Source organism: Microtus oregoni, unplaced genomic scaffold, assembly GCF_018167655.1.
Source record: "Microtus oregoni isolate MIOR12 unplaced genomic scaffold, Mior012 000024F_ref0000369, whole genome shotgun sequence".
NCBI classification, from domain to species: Eukaryota; Metazoa; Chordata; class Mammalia; order Rodentia; family Cricetidae; genus Microtus; species Microtus oregoni.
The window spans coordinates 2,392,856-2,408,980 of record NW_024543083.1 but is presented as its reverse complement, the minus strand read 5'-3'; the positions used below and the strand labels follow the sequence as shown (position 1 = coordinate 2,408,980).

Genomic DNA, 16,125 nt, shown 5'->3' with positions numbered 1-16,125 from the left:
TTTTATTTTTTTTTACATTTATTTATTTATTATGTACACAGTGTTCAGCCTCCATGTGTGCCTGTAGGCCAGAAGAGGGCACCAGATCTCATTACAGGTGGTTGTGGGCCACCATGTGGTTGCTGGGAATTGAACTCAGGACCTCTGGAAGAGCAGTCAGTGCTCTTAACCTCTGAGCCATCTCTCTAACCCGCAACATTTTATTCTTACTAGTTTTTTTTTTCTTTCTTCTTTTTGTGCTAAGAACAATCACCACTAAGCTATTCAAAAAAACTCAGCTAAAATTACTCATAATTTTTGTCTTTTTGTTTCCATAGAAAGAGCATGTTCTCTGAATAACTGTACAATTGCCAAGAGAATTGGAAAAGGGAAAGATGCTACAGTCATCTTTGAGCACTTCAGGAAACCTGTTGATCCATTTAATCAAGAAAATTATCTGTGCAAAGTACCAAATTTAGAGAGGAGTCCTTCCAACATGGATACTTCTTGTTCTTATGGAAACAATTTTGTGTTGAGAGAATACAGCAGACAGACAGATAATTCATCAGAAGTTAGAGATGCTTCTCATGTACACACATACAATTCAGGTCTTTCTTTCATGTCCACTGCTAACACAGCAAGTGGTGATGGTGACCTATTCAGTGTGACGTACCTTCGAAGTATTTTAAATAGTATTTCTGCTGCTCTTCCCTCTCAGAGCAGTACTAGCTCAAGTACAGTTATTACTTCAAAACTTATTAAGGACCCAAGACTGATGAAAAGAGAACAAAGCATGAGAAAACAAAGTAATTCTGCAGATTTAAGTGATGGCTTGCCACTTGATAAGAGTGTGGGTCATGGTAATTCAGAAGTAAAACTGGCATGTATGCCAACCAGTTCTATCTCTTCACCTGAAAGCATTCCTGCTGATCATGCTGTTGCTAATTGTTCAGATGCCTCTTGCTTCAGATTCTCTTCTGAAAGTTCACACTGCCAGACTCACACTATGGGCTCAAAGGACTCTGACTGTACAGCATCCAGTAAAGTTGCCATTACAGAACAATGTAAAGAGCAAAGCACTTTCTCCTTTCCTCGTTACTTGCCAAATGCATTTTCAGATGTTGGGAAACAAACATACAATGAAGAAGAGGCCCAGAGAGCCCAAAAGAGAAGCAGCTTCCAAGTTTTAACTGAGCAAAGCAACAGGCCACAGAACTCCTTTGAGTCAGAAAAAAATACTTATTGTAAAGACTCTCAAAGTCACATCTCTAAGGCATCATGGCCTTCGGATTTAAGTCTTGTATTTAAGTTTGGTCACCAGATGTCTACAGTCTTCCCAATCCAGAAGAAAGGAAACATAGATGAATATGTGCAAAATACTGAAATGATGAGAACCTTTATCAGCCCAGAAGACAGTTCTAAACATGTAATAAGCCAAACTTGGTTGAAAGAAACTGTTAATTCTTTTACTAATGAAACTAAAAGTATCCCAATTGCTAATTGCATTGCGTTGCACCAGGAATACAAAGAAGGTGAAAATATTAATTCTTTAACGGAAAATTGTGAAAAAATAGCAGATACTCATAAATTACAAATGCCCAAATCTCCCATATCTACCACAAAGGATAAAAATGAAGTAGATCATGCAGCATTGGAATTAGAGTGTAATCTTACTCCAAATACAGGGTGCCTTTCACAAAAGCATCCTCAATATTCTTTGGAGCCCAAAGATAATATTCATACAAATTTTGCCATAGCCCAAGGGCTGATAGAATTAAAAGCAATACAAAATAATCAGAACTTGATTAACATTATGACTGATGCTTTCCAGGAAGCAAAAGACGTTCCCCTGGCCAGAGAACAACTTGTTGATAAAGTGATTTCATCTGATGCCATTGACATATCTCTTGACAGTTCAGGTTGCAACTTAATTGGAGAATATATGTCCATCCAGAGGGAAAATGAAAATGAGGCAGTGTCATTGTATAACATTCAAAAAGACTGCAAAGAGTCTTCTCATATTAAAGACAGTGTGCAGGACCACACCCTGCCTTATGATGCAGAGTTAAGCTCTGATCTAAACTTGAAAATTATTTTGCAAGAACAAAGAAATGATGAAAATCCAAATGAGGCTAAAGAGAAAGATGGTGCTTCTTCATCTCCAGAGTATAATACAACTAACAGAAATGAAAGTAGGAAGCAAGATTGTTATGCAAATATAGTTGAAATGAGTAACACCAAAGTAGAAATTGTGAATTCTGAAGAATGTACCACGTTTAACTCAATTTGGGGAAAGAAAGATAGACCAGCAAAAGCTGCATCATCAGAGAGTGAAGATAGTATGACTGCCATAAAACAAAAATACACGCCAAATGATGGAAGAAGTGTGGAACGCTTGTCCACATTTCCAGAAACTGAAGAGTCTTCAGTGTGTGTAGCTTCAGATGCTACAAAAAAGGTAGTTAGTACCACTGTTCTTACAGAAAGCACAAATCATGGGGATCATCAAAAACATCATCTAAAAGAACCTGAGATTTCAGGTTTGGGTTTTGTAAAACAAGGCATTTCTGATTGTGAGATTGATACTGATAAATTACAAGACCTTTGCCATTTAGTAAATGAGAATTCAGTTCATCAAACTTTTGCATTGGGAAGTGAAATTGAAGTAGAATTTGAAGAACGTAATGATGCTCCTTTGTTTCAACAAAATATAGGTAACAATGGAAATGATGTTTGTGAAGAATTTGAGACCCTGAAGTCCCGGATTGATTGGGAAGGCCTATTTGGAAAGAGTTACGAGGAGATGGAAGCCTGGAGTTTTACAAGGAGGGAAGATACTGCAGAATGTAATTGTGTTTCTTTCTCTTCACAAAAAGGCAAACGAGAGCATCAGAACTCAGTTTTTCTTCCAGATCTACAAGTTACAATTACCAACTTAATTAGTATAAAAATCAGTCCCACTGATGATTCCTTAGAGTCAAAAGATAATTTTTGTAAGCCTGTAACTGAATCCACAGAACAAGAAGCTAATGAAAAGAGGAAAGCTTTTGGATTTGGCATTTATTCCCAACCTTTTGAAGAGAATTTAGGTTTTTCATGTGAAAATAAACTTGGTAATTCAGTGCAAGAATCAGGACATGTAAGCAAATCTGCAATCTCACATTCTTCCAGCTCGAGTCATAATACACATGTGAATCACACACCTGGAAAACCAACCAGTGACTCTTTGTCTACTGAACCATCTGATGTCACAGTAATCAGTGATAAGAGTAAATGTTCCACAAAATCAAAACCTGACTTTAATGACACTAGGAATAAAAAGGACATGGAATCAAGAAGTAGCAAAAGAAACCAACATGCAACTTCTCGGGGTCAGAACATATCCCATAAAGATTTAAGGGAGCATGAAACTCATGAGAAGAGGAGGAAGTCAAATCGTTACTCATCTGAACGGTTTTCTTCCCTATCCCAAGGACGAATTAAAACATTTTCACAGTCAGAGAGGCGCATTCGGAATGTACTGAATATTCTGAATAATGAAGCATCTTTATGTAAAAGCAAACGTCTATCCAGAAAACTGAACAAAGCTGTTCTTCACTTGAAAAAAGCTCATAGAAGAGTTCATACATCTTTGCAGCTTATCTCTAAAGTGGGAAAAAAGAGAAAGGGCCCATTACCAAAAGCGTATGCAATAATTTGCAATAATTTCTGGGAAAGTTGTGATCTTCAAGGTGATAGTTTGATGTCAGAAAGAAGAAACTCTGATAGGCATTTTTTATCCAAAAGAAGGTATGACAAACAGGGAGAAAAAAGATTAAGATTTGATATTGATGAATCATTGGCTTCAGTATCAAAGCACAGAACTTACAGAACAAACAGAGAGAGAATCACAGAGTGCCTTTCCAGCGAAACTATGTCTGGCCATGTCTCCAGTAGTCTTACCACGTTCCATGTGAGAGAATTTTGTGAGGAAGAGCAACTTCATGAATCACAGTCACCCATACCCTATACATCGCAGAGTATAAGTCAATTAGAATACACTAATAGCATTGTGAGAACTGCAAGCTCTTCTGAACCTGAGAATTTTTCTGAAACAAGTGAATATACACTTTACCCAGATAAAACACTAACTGAAAAAGAGTATCAAACTGGCACCCAGTTATCTAAGAATGAAAGCCATACAACATGCAATACTAAGAATATAACAAAAGAAAATAATTCTGAAGATAAAACAGTGGTATATGAAAGTAATTCAGTGTCTCTAAGTTTCCTAAAAGACAACATAAGTCATAGTCAAGACAAAAGTTACAATACAACTTTTAAAGCTAACACTAATAAACTTGTTTCTGTTTTAGACTCAAACAAGCCCTTTTTAAATGTTGATATCTGTGAACACGTATCTGATGGTACTAGAAACAGGGAAACAATTTTTCCTGTAGAAAAGTGTACAGTTCTTATGGAGATCACACCAAACATTCCTACAGGAAAAACAGCAAACAGAAGGAACACAGTTCCTCCATTGTCACCAATTATAGTGACAGCTGATGAGGAAGAGTCTTCTGTGGGGGGAAATGGACTCTTCCATGTGAAGGAGAATGAGGTGAATATTACTAAGCATTCTAAATTGGATGTAACATCAGTAACTGAAGAAAGTCAGAGTTGTAAGAAAAATGTAAAGAAACTATCTTTCAATGATAGTTCTCTGCTCTTAAAAGAAAATATAAAGGGTCCTTCAAAAGCATATATGGCAAAATACAATGAGGAAGAAAAAATGAGAAAAATTGAGCAAGCAGTTTACCCAAAAATGGTTACTGAAGGATCAGCTGTTATTGGGTACAAACATCAAAATAAGATCCTAAAAGAAGACTCCTTCCACTTACACAAGAAAATAATTAAAAACAACTTAACTGATTCTCGTGTAGGTGTTAAGAATTCTACTCTAGAGACTACTGATTTGAAAAACATTTTTAGTCAGCTTAGTAAAAGACAGAAAGGGCAAATTAAACAACTTAGTAACAACTCTCACTCTAACTGTCCTAAATCAGCCACTGCAGGAACCAGTGATAGGCTTGTTGTACAGGAGAACTCTGAAGTCACTGTTTCTCAGATGAAGCCTCTATCACACATCGAAGAATTACAAGAATCCACATCTCATGTAACAGAACTGTCTCAGATTTTACAGAGAGTAGATGAAGCAGCATCTTTGCAGGTGTTAGAAGAAGAGACTAAAGTTTGTCAAAATATTCTCCCTTGGTTTGTTGAAGCTTTTGAAAGAAAGCAAGAGTGTTCACTTGACCAAATCCTGATTTCAAGAAAGCTGTTGGTAGAGCAGAACTTGTGGAGTAATTGTAAACTTCAATTGAAACTATGTGCCATTGACACTTGGGTAGAACTGCAGATGGCAATGGAGACTATTCAGTTCATTGAAAACAAAAAAAGATTCCTTGAAGGTGAACCAACATTCCGAAGCCTGCTGTGGTATGATGAGAGTTTGTACAGTGAGCTACTTCTCAGGCCGCGTGGATATCAACTGCAGTCCAATTTCTATCCTGCTTTTCAAAGACGACTAAAATATAATGCATTTTGTGAGTTACAGAGGTATTATTATCAGTTAATTGAAACAAAAAAAGAAAAGACTTCATATTATACATTCTTAAAATACAAACGACAAATGAAAGAATGTGAAGCCATCATGAAACACCATTCTGATTGCTCTGAGTTTTGTCTTTCTGTTCCATTTACCTGTGGAGTTAACTTTGGTGATAGTTTAGGAGACTTGGAAGCCTTAAGAAAAAGTGTTCTGAAGCTGATCAGTACACTTAGGGGCTCTCCTAAGGTCAATTCTTATCCAGGAAAGGAAGATCATTTGTGGATCATTTTAGAAATGGTCTCCTCAAAGATAAGTTTTATCAAGAACAATGAAGAAATAAGTATCAAAATCTGTCTTTATGGTCTGGAACATATCTATTTTGATGCTGCAAAAAGTCTTGTGTGGAAAGAAAAAAGCCACTCTTTCCCCAGAAGACATTCTGAGATGAACAGAGAATTGGAAGAAATAAATGAATGTGCTTTTTCTGAGTGGAAGAAGATCTATGATGACTTATCTAATGATTTAAACAATGAATCAGCTCAGACTATCGGACTTGAAGAAAGTGATATGATTACTTCCAGACAGTCAGCTCTAGTTAGTGTACCAAACTGTAAGCTGAACACCACTTGGCTTTCATACCCAGATATCTGTTGTATTAGTGAGATCCTAGATCAAGCTAAATCTGCAGACCTGGAGAAATTACAGGATCTCACTCTCAGATGTACAGTTCACTTAGAAATTTTAAAAAAATACTTCCAGATGCTGCAAGAAGATAACATAGATAATATTTTTATCACTGAAGAAAATGTTTTGGATATGTTAAACCACAACCATGGAGCTGTCATTTTAAAGCCTGAAGCTATTGAAATTTATATTGAAACTGTCATGCTTTCAGAAACCATTCATTTTCTTAAAAATTCAATAGCAAAAAAACTACACAATCAGAGGTTTCGAGGTATGCTCTGGTTTGATTGGTCTCTTCTTCCTGAGCTTGTTGGCTGTCAAGAAGAAATGGCTTCCTTTTCACTTGATAACAACCAGACAGATTGTCTTTGGAAAGTGATAGAGAATGCTATTTCTCACCTTAAGGAAGAGCTAGGTGTTGTCTGTGACTACAGTGAAGCTGTTAATTGTTCTTATGCTCTATGTTTATTCTCCAGAGAACTTAAGGAACTTTCAGGAATTAAACGGCTTCTGAATACTTCTGAGTATTCAGTTTCCACATATATTGACGTGGTACCACATACTGCATCTGTAAACTATGGAAATACTGTGACAGAATTAGAACACAACTACAACCAGCTTTTTATATTACTCAAAAATATAATGTCTGTCCCTCAAAAAGATTTTGGGAAAATGGTTCATATTATAAAAGTTCTGAAGACAATTGAACATATGAAGATGATAAGTGCCAAAGATACTAAATTGTCCACGCGTCTACTCTTTTTCCAAATGTTGCGTAACAGAAGGAACACTTTGCAACTAAACAAAAAAGAAAGGGTGGCTACTCCCATTAGAGAACCTGAAGAGAACAGCAGTGAGGCCGGTGTTTCTGTGCAGACACCTTCTGCTGCAGAGTGCACAGTAAGAAACATTTCAAGTTCCTCTAAAAAACGACCTGTGACTGCGGACAGACGTGAAATCTCTCAGGGAAAAGGAAATACTGGTGCTGTTTCCAGTCATAAAAAGCAAAAGGTACAACTGTTTTAAAATCAAACTTGAAAATAATCTTGAGAACAAGCTTACTCTAACCAAAAATATGCCTTATAGAATACAAAAGTTGAGATTAAATTATTCATACTCTACAAAATTATGCAATTGAGATAACTTGCAAATACATGATTTTTAAACAGTTTAGTCAATTAGAAAGTATTTCATGAAGGAATAAATTCCAATACCTAATAAGGGGCAAGTTTATTATTGTGAATGTGAGGTATACCAGTTACCAGTTATTTATTGAGTGGGGTTTTTTAAAATATTTTTTTATGGTTTATTTAACTTTTATGTGCATTGGTGTGAAGGTGTCAGATCCCCTGCAACTGGATCATCAGACAGTTGTGAGCTGCCATGTGGGTGCTGGGAATTGAACCCTGGTCCTCTGGCAGAGCAGTCAGTGCTCTTAACCACTGAGCCATCTCTCCAGCCCTTGAGTCAATGTCCTGAACATTAAAAACTGGCTAAAGAAACACCTATTTACATGTTAGAAAAATAGGGCAAAATTGATTTTTTCAAGACAGGGTTTCTCTGGGTAACAGCCCTGGCTGTCCTGGAACTCACTCTGTAGATCAGGCTGGCCTCGAACTCACAGAGCTCCACCTGCCTCTGCCTTTTGTAGCATGTGTTACGACTCCCCAGTATACTTTTTAATATTTGATGTCAAAGAGTTAGAAAAATCTCATATGAATACATTTTTATCAATATATAATATATAAAAATAAAAACCATAGGATAAATGCTTTGTGGTTGGCTTATTTAAAGATAAGGGGTCTATGTATTTGTTAATTTTTATAATATTGAGGTTTGAACCTAGACCCTGTATATGCTAGGCAAGTAATATACCCATGGAACTGCTTCCAGCCAATTTAAATTGGTGGCCAAGAAGAACAAAAGTAGGATTAAGGGAGAGTTTGTTGCGCATGTGCATGCACAGGATGTGGAGAAGATATTCCATATCCTAAATACAGGCCTAAGGAATGTGAACTTCATCCTTAAAGTATAAATATCATGTGAATATGTTGTTAATTAGGGTTTTCTTTGGCTTTGTTGGTAATTTAAAAGGTAATGAAATTCTGAGTATAGTTAGAAATGGTAAATCAGCCGAGATTAGAAAATGGTGCTGTTTATAGCATAAAAGGCAGGCTGGTTGATAGAGCGGACCCAAAAATGTTTTAGATTTTGGCATTTTCCAGATTTGATTATATTTGCATATATGTATAGTCAGATATCTTGGTAATAGAACCAGTGTTTTTTTTGTGTTTTGTTTTGTTTTGTTTTCGAGACAGGGTTTCTCTGTAGCTTTGGTGCCTGTCCCGGAACTAGCTCTTGTAGACCAGGCTGGCCTCGAACTCCCAGAGATCCACCTGCCTCTGCCTCCCGAGTGCTGAGATGAAAGACATGCGCCACCACTGCCCGGCTAGAACCAGTATTTAAATATAAAATTTGTTTTGTGTTTTCATGTATAACACCAAAGGTAATTTTGTAGTAATTTTAATTTCTGCATGCAGTAAAAGGTTCCTGATGTGAACATTTACAGAGTGTTGTGCCATAGCTCAAACCACGGAATTTATTTTTTAAAGCAGTTGCTGTAAACGTGAACTGCTAAGCTTAGCAAAGCCACTGGTTTTTAAATGGGTAAATAGATTGACATTTTAATGCAGTTTGTAATCACTAATGTAAAACATGGATTTTATTTCTATATTTTTATAGGTTACCATGAACGATATAAGCAGACCAAAGACAGTATCCGAGAATCCAAGGTAGGAGTTGCATCAATCTTCTTTTCATAAAATCTGAGGAAAAAAGATGAGCAAATAATACAAAACAAATACTGAATCATACATGTAGCTTAAAAGATAAGTGGCAGATTAAGTGAGGCCTGATGCGCTTGAACTTCACTGTGTAAGTATTGAAGACAATGCTATGTAGAATGGCTGTTTTCACTGATGGAAAGAGTGAGTAGGTTCTGAGAACAGATTGTTAATGTTTGCTGGGGCTTAGAAATTCTTAAATCTAGAAATCATATTAACAGGTATTGCTTCAACTGTTTTCTAGAAGTACATAAAATAATAGGGTAAGTGATTAGTTTTTAAGTTGTGGATTTTACATACCAACTAAATTTCTTTTTTTTAAAGATTTATTTATTTATTATATATACACTATTCTGTCTGCATGTATGCCTACAGACCAGAAGAGGGCACCAGATCTCATTACAGATGGTTGTGAGCCACCATGTGGTTGCTGGGAATTGAACTCAGGACCTCTGGAAGAGCAGCCAGTGCTCTTAACCACTGAGCCATCTCTCCAGCCCACCAACTAAATTTCAAAATTGATTAAAGAGAAGTTGCCATATTACACCAGTGGTACACTAATTAAAATGGTGTATATTTTACAGACATTTATGATACAAACATTTATTTTATAGAAGGATATTCTAACAGTATAAAATAGGAAGACTGTCTCAAAGGCTATTTCTTTAAACTGAATAGGTTAACTATAGAAAATTCACTACATCACTTACACTTTTATCATTTTGTGCTAAGTAGTGCCACTGGGGTTAATTGTTATCCCTCATTTACCTGTGTAGAATTTAGGATTTCTCACTATCTCCATTTTTTCAATTCAATGAAAGAAAGATAATGAATAACAAAATAAAAGGGAGAACAAACAGCTCCATTTCTTTATTTTCTTCTTTTAAAATAATGCATTTCTAGAATTGTTCTCATAGCATATGCAGCTGTATTATTATAAAATGACATATACAACAGGCCTAAAGAGTAACATACACCAGCACAATTATCTTCAGTTTAATAGCTAAGTATTTGCTATTTAAAGAATTAAAACTGTAACTTGACAAAAAAATTAATTCTGCTATAAGATTGACACAGAGGACTAACTTTATGAAAATGAATATCCTCTGAAGGGACAGACCATCTAGGCAGCTGTACATCTACGCAGAAAATCATCACAGGCACTCTGATAGAGACGACAGAGACAGATTACCTGCTCAGTTTATATAGCTTTAGATGGCAGTGTAAGTTGTCGTTAAAATGCCTTTAAAACATGAACCTGTTGATTTCCTCAGAAGGGAATAGAGACTCTAGGCCAAAGATGAATTCCTCTTAATTCTGGAGAAATAGTACTACTTTTCCTTTCTCAACATACTTTGGTTCTTCATAGTGCCGTAATTGCCTAATTGAGACTAAGCTTAGTAAGAATGCGATGGATATTAAATTGCCAATAATACTGCAGGTCTGCTTTTCTTACTCTCAGAAGATGAACAAGCAAAAATAATATTTGTTTTAATAAGAAGAAAAGGAGATGTGTTGTGTGTAGGGACCTGCAACTATAGTAGTTATGCCAAAAGAGATGGGGAAAGAACTATTCATGAGTAATGAAGTCAGTGGGTCGAACATAAATGAACTAGAAAGTATACTGAACAACTGAATAATGGTAGGTTCCTACTCTGAAAAGCTTTTAAATTTGAAATCAGCTGTCTAATACAATATTGGGGATTTTTTTGTTGTTGTTTTGTTTTGTTCTTTTGTTTTTTCGAGACAGGGTTTCGCTGTGGCTTTGGAGCCTGTCCTGGAACTAGCTCTTGTAGACCAGGCTGGTCTCGAACTCACAGAGATCCGCCTGCCTCTGCCTCCCGAGTGCTGGGATTAAAGGCGTGTGCCACCATCGTCCGGCTTGGGGATGTTTTGAAATGTGGAGTGTACCATCCTCCAGTGTGAACCATATCTAAATTGAAACCAAATGAGTAAAACTAAAAGGTATTTTACCTATATGGTCTGTGTGAAATGAGAAAATGTCAATCCTATAGATTCTTATACAATAAAAATTCAAGTGTGTATCTATTAGAATGTTATGACTGTATCTGTAAAGTTGCTTGAATTTATATTATACTCAATAGGACTACAGAATCTCGTCCCAAAGATGACAGTTTGAAAAGAGACTCTGCATCTCCAGAGACAGTCAAAAGACAAAGCTCAACACCTGACTCGCTTTCACCTTCTGAGAATGTACAAGATTCTTGCACACCCAAGACAGAAAGCAAAGTAGAACTGACAGATAGTTCATCTGATGTTTCAGAGTATCTCACTGAACAGCACGAAAACTTAAATGGCATAATGAAAAGAAACGTGAATTTTAGTGCTGCTGAAACAAATGATAAGGAAGACCATCTTTTGGTAACTTGTGACCAAAATGATATAGATACCACTTTCTCACCTGACAGCACACCTGCACAGAAGTTGCATGAAAACCCTACAGATATAGGAGCAGGAAATGATAGCCCTCTTGTGCCTAATGAATCATTGCCTACTTCCCATCCTATGAGGGCTATCCATAGCCATCTTGAAATGAGTGATACAATCTTTGAACATGAAGATAGTGAAATACTAGATTTGTCTATTAAAGATTGTACATGTACGAGCTCTCCAGAACCTGTGTGTATCCAGGAAAAAATTCCTGTCTTGCAAGTATATGAAACACAGCCTATAAAAACTGAGTCACCAGAAAAGTGTATTAAAGATGCACTGAATCCCAGCACCACACCGTTTGGCTCATATGAGAACTCAGCCGTTGGTGTGAGTCAAACAGCACGGCACACTGAAAAGGGTGGAAAGAGCCCAGAAGTCCTGACTCAGAAAGTTGGCACATCCTGGAGTGCACCTCCGCAGTCCACATGCACTGCAGTGTATAATTCTCCTGAGTATGCATTTGGAACTTCATATCCATACTGTGCCTGGCGTTTTTATCAGTACAGCAGCAGCAATGGCACTGCCGTTACTCACACATACCAAGAGATGACAACATATGAGACAGCTCCTCCTCCCATGGTGACTGCAGTTGCAAGTGCTGTCCAGAACACGCATCTTAATCATTCATACTCCGAACATTTTGGTTACTTTGCTATGCAACCACAAGCAAATGCCTGCGTCCCAGGAAATGGCTATTCTCCATCTCCCATGCCTGTTTCTTACAATTATCAACAACCAGTTTATTCACAGTTCGCATCTCATCAGCTGGTACCACAAGCTGCGCATCCTTATCCTCCTAACCCTGGTGTACTTCCACAAGTGCCTTGGACTTACGGTGAGTTGAAAGATTCAATGCTTGCTTCATTTTTACTTTTGGCTTTACATTTATGTAAAGGAATTCACAAATGATGGTACATACAAGTTTTCTTTGTGGACTTGTAGACTTGTTCATATTTTGAGCACAGTTGAATTTTGTCATAAGTTATAAGTCTAGTCTGAAATCAGAAAAGAAAAATTGTCGACATCACTAACACATACTTCAGTAACCATCCTTAGGAAACAGCTAAATTAATTGCAGTAAATCATAAAATGCTGAAACCATTAAAGAAGTATACATGTTTTTAATGACATGACAGTATTTTAAAACTAACGTCACATGTGAATAAAGCAGAAATAGAAAATATTCCAAAATTTTAATTATCCACTTGCCATTAGTAATAGGTTATGTGAGAGTCTTCCTTCATAATCTGCATTTCATGTTGCAAAACTTCATTTTGGTAAATGGAGGTAAGAGTAAAAAACAAAGCTGAAAAAAGGAAAAACATCAATTATTTAAAGCAACCTTTTCCTTCTCTCCGTTTTTTAATACCTTCATATAAGTGAATTAAGTAATTAATTGGAAGGTATTAGTTTAAAAAGAACTTTGACATTTGCCTCTTGAACTTAGATTGTCTTCTCTTTAAAGCACGTGTTTGTAAAAAAAAAATCACATTAAATACAGGTTGGGAGAAGAGTCTAGTTCGCCTTGCAGTTCATAGAATGCAGTCAATTAGAAAAGGAAAGCCTGGCAGTAAGAGCGTGCGGCAAGCCGGTCACCATGTACACAGGCAGGAAGCAGAGAAATGCTGGTGCTTCAAAATGCAAGTATTTTTACATGTTTCAAATTAGCCAGAATCAAAACAAATTTCTTAACTAATTACTCTGCTGAAACTAGTTTTACAAAAGCACCCAAATACTCTTCCATCAGAGATGGAATGTCCTTTAAAATATCATTATAGAAAAACACAAGCAAATTTCTTTTAAGCAGTTGTTTAAAACCCTTACTAATAAAAATTAATTGTCAAAGCTTATTTGGAGGTACTGTTTGGAGTGGAAATATTGTTGAATAGGTCTATTCTTTTTTTTTTTTTTTTTGGTCCTACTAATGGGGAACCCAGGGCCTTAAACATCCTTGGCAAGTGCTCTTTCCCAAGCTACATGTAAGCCCAATATAATTCTGCTTATAATTTAGAACTCTTAAGTTCTTGGGAAGTAGAAGCAGGGTAGTCAGGAGTTCCAGGTCAGACTTGGTTATATAGTGAAGTTGAAGCCTGCCTTGACCACATGAGACACTCTTAATTTAAAAGTTTTTTTTTTTTCATTTTACATACCAACCACAATTCCCCCTCCCTCCCCTCCTCCCACTACCCACCCTGACCTTTCTCCTACCCACGCCCTGATCCACTCCTCAGAAAAGGTAAGACCTCCCATGGTGAGTCAACAAAGTCTGGCATATCAAGTTGAGGCAGGACCAAGGCCCTCTCCCCTATATCAAGGCTAAGCAAAGTATCTCTCCATATGGAATGGGCCCCCAAAAAGCCAGTTTATGCACTAGGAATAAATTTAGGTCCCATTGCTAGTGGCTCCACAGACTGGCCAAGTCACAGAACAGTCACACACATATTCAGAGAGCCTAGTTTTATCCTATTGCAGGTTTTCTTGCTGTCAGTCCAGAGTCATTGAGCTCCCACTAGCTCTGGTCAGCTGTGCACATGAGACACTCTTAAATAAGAAAAGGAAATCAGATCATATCAACACCACTACATTGTAATTATTACTATTCATTAAACTGTGGAATTATTAGAGCCCAGGTGAGAAAGTCACACACAACCACACATGTAAGTCTAAAGTAGAGTCCTTATAGCTGGCAACCAATAGCAGAATTTCCTAAAGACCTCCCAGCACTAAAGTTCAGGAATACAGCATTTATACAGACAAAAACCACAATGACATCATTGTCAGAGGTAAATCAGGAGACCCTTCTAGCATTTGTTTTGACAGAACACATTAGTTTTTCTGGATATGCATCTTGGCCATGTACAGGGCGATGGAAAAGTCCCAAATGTGTTGCCAAGGCCTAAACGGATACAAGGTCAGAGTAAGATGAAGACAAGAAGACACTCTAGCTCAGTTACTTCAGAATATCATTCCAATTCTTTCTTGGAATACAAAGTTGTTGAAGTCCTGTATCCCAGCCTCAGCTCCCACCACTGCTGCCTCCACAGGCAGGTCTCGTTGAAGCGGTTGCTCTCCTACTTGATGGTTTCTCTGTCTGCATTGTTCTCTAGTGTGAAAGGCATCTATGAGGTGGTAGTGTAATCTAAGTTCCTTATCCTTCCCTCCCTTCCTCCCTGCCCTGCCAGATGAGTTCAAACAGGACAGTATGGTTTGTCTGAGAAAGCCTGGAGGGGAGAAAGTGCCATTGATGATGCTGTTAGGTAAACACCAAACAGATGTGGCAGATTTATAATTTAGACACTTGAAGCAGGTGATGGAGGTAGTGGAGGTGGCACATGACTCTAATCCCAGGAGGCAGAAAAAGGGCAGATCTCTGAATTCAGAGTGAGTTTCAGGACAGCCAGGGATACACAGAGAAACCCTGTCTCAAAAGAAAATTATTTAGATACTTCAGTTTCTGAAATGGAGAACCTTGATTGTAGTTTCCACAAAGGTAGTTACAGTTTAGGCATTCTTATGTTACTAATAGTTATACCTTTTGTGATAGTAAGAAAAGGTCACTCCAGGATCAAGCCCAGCTGTGACTCAGAAATCTTACTTACTGCTTCTTTGGTCCAATGAAAAAGAAAAACAATTAAATATTAAAATATTGAGAAATTACTCTTTAAAGTACAAGACATTGTATTTCAAGCTCATCTTTTAGTTTTTAGGGGAGGTTAACAGAAGACACCTGTTAGTGTGTTCATATTTAAAAGATGTATTACACCAGAAATTGGAGCTAAAGGAAAATACTTGAAATTTGTGTGCCAGACAGTGTGTCCTTTATTATGTTTAATTCTCTCAAATACCTGAGATACAGATGAGGAAACTATTACCTAGAGAACCTTAAATAACTTCAAGATCCTATAACTGGTAAGTTGCAGATGTACAATTTGATCTCAACCTCTCTGACTTTAACTTAAGCTAGTAGTATAGTGGTATACTATACTATTGCTTAGTACTATACTACTTCTTTCTACTATTCTACTTAGTATTAGTCTGTATCATTAATATACCTCAAATCGTTGTTTTGTTTTTATCTTCCAGCTCCATGGCAGCAGGACCCATTTCCACCAAGGCATTACGAATAAATCTCTTCATATTGAAATAAATGCAATTTAAGTTTTCCCAAGTATTTTTGTCTATGTGTTATTTTTTATACCTGTATGTTTTCTTACTTTAGTATTTAGTAATTTTAAATGTATATAAATGTGGTATATAACTTTTATAAAATGTGTAATTATAATAGTGTATCACATAAGATAACGGGAAATTAATTTTTAATATCTGAACTAAGCAAACTTAAGTTCTGTGCAGTTATAAAGGAGCTTTCAACATTCAATATTATCAGCATTAAGCAGCAATGGCGAAAATCTTTAAAAACCAGGCTTTGTTTCTGTTTTCAATACACTGTGTTTTACTATTTTATTGGGCTTAAAAAGAGGAAATTTTTTCTTGCATTAGTCAATCAGGTCAGTTATTTGATAAGTTTTTATGCTTTATTTATATAATTTATAATCTTACTTTATGGTGAGCTCC

General features: G+C 36.7%; 1 protein-coding gene across 1 annotated transcript in view; it reads left to right on the top strand.

Annotated features, from left to right (window-relative positions):
* Tex15 (testis expressed 15, meiosis and synapsis associated) overlaps nucleotides 1-15,719 on the top strand; it is a 51,656-nt gene extending 35,937 nt beyond the window's left edge. Inside the window, exons 8-11 of the mRNA XM_041673986.1 lie at nucleotides 318-7,264; nucleotides 8,996-9,045; nucleotides 11,202-12,385; nucleotides 15,634-15,719. Of these exons, the coding sequence (XP_041529920.1) occupies nucleotides 318-7,264; nucleotides 8,996-9,045; nucleotides 11,202-12,385; nucleotides 15,634-15,677 (8,225 nt within the window). The 3' untranslated portion in view covers nucleotides 15,678-15,719. The remainder of the gene's footprint in view (nucleotides 1-317; nucleotides 7,265-8,995; nucleotides 9,046-11,201; nucleotides 12,386-15,633) is intronic.
* The last annotated feature ends 406 nt before the right edge of the window (nucleotides 15,720-16,125 follow it).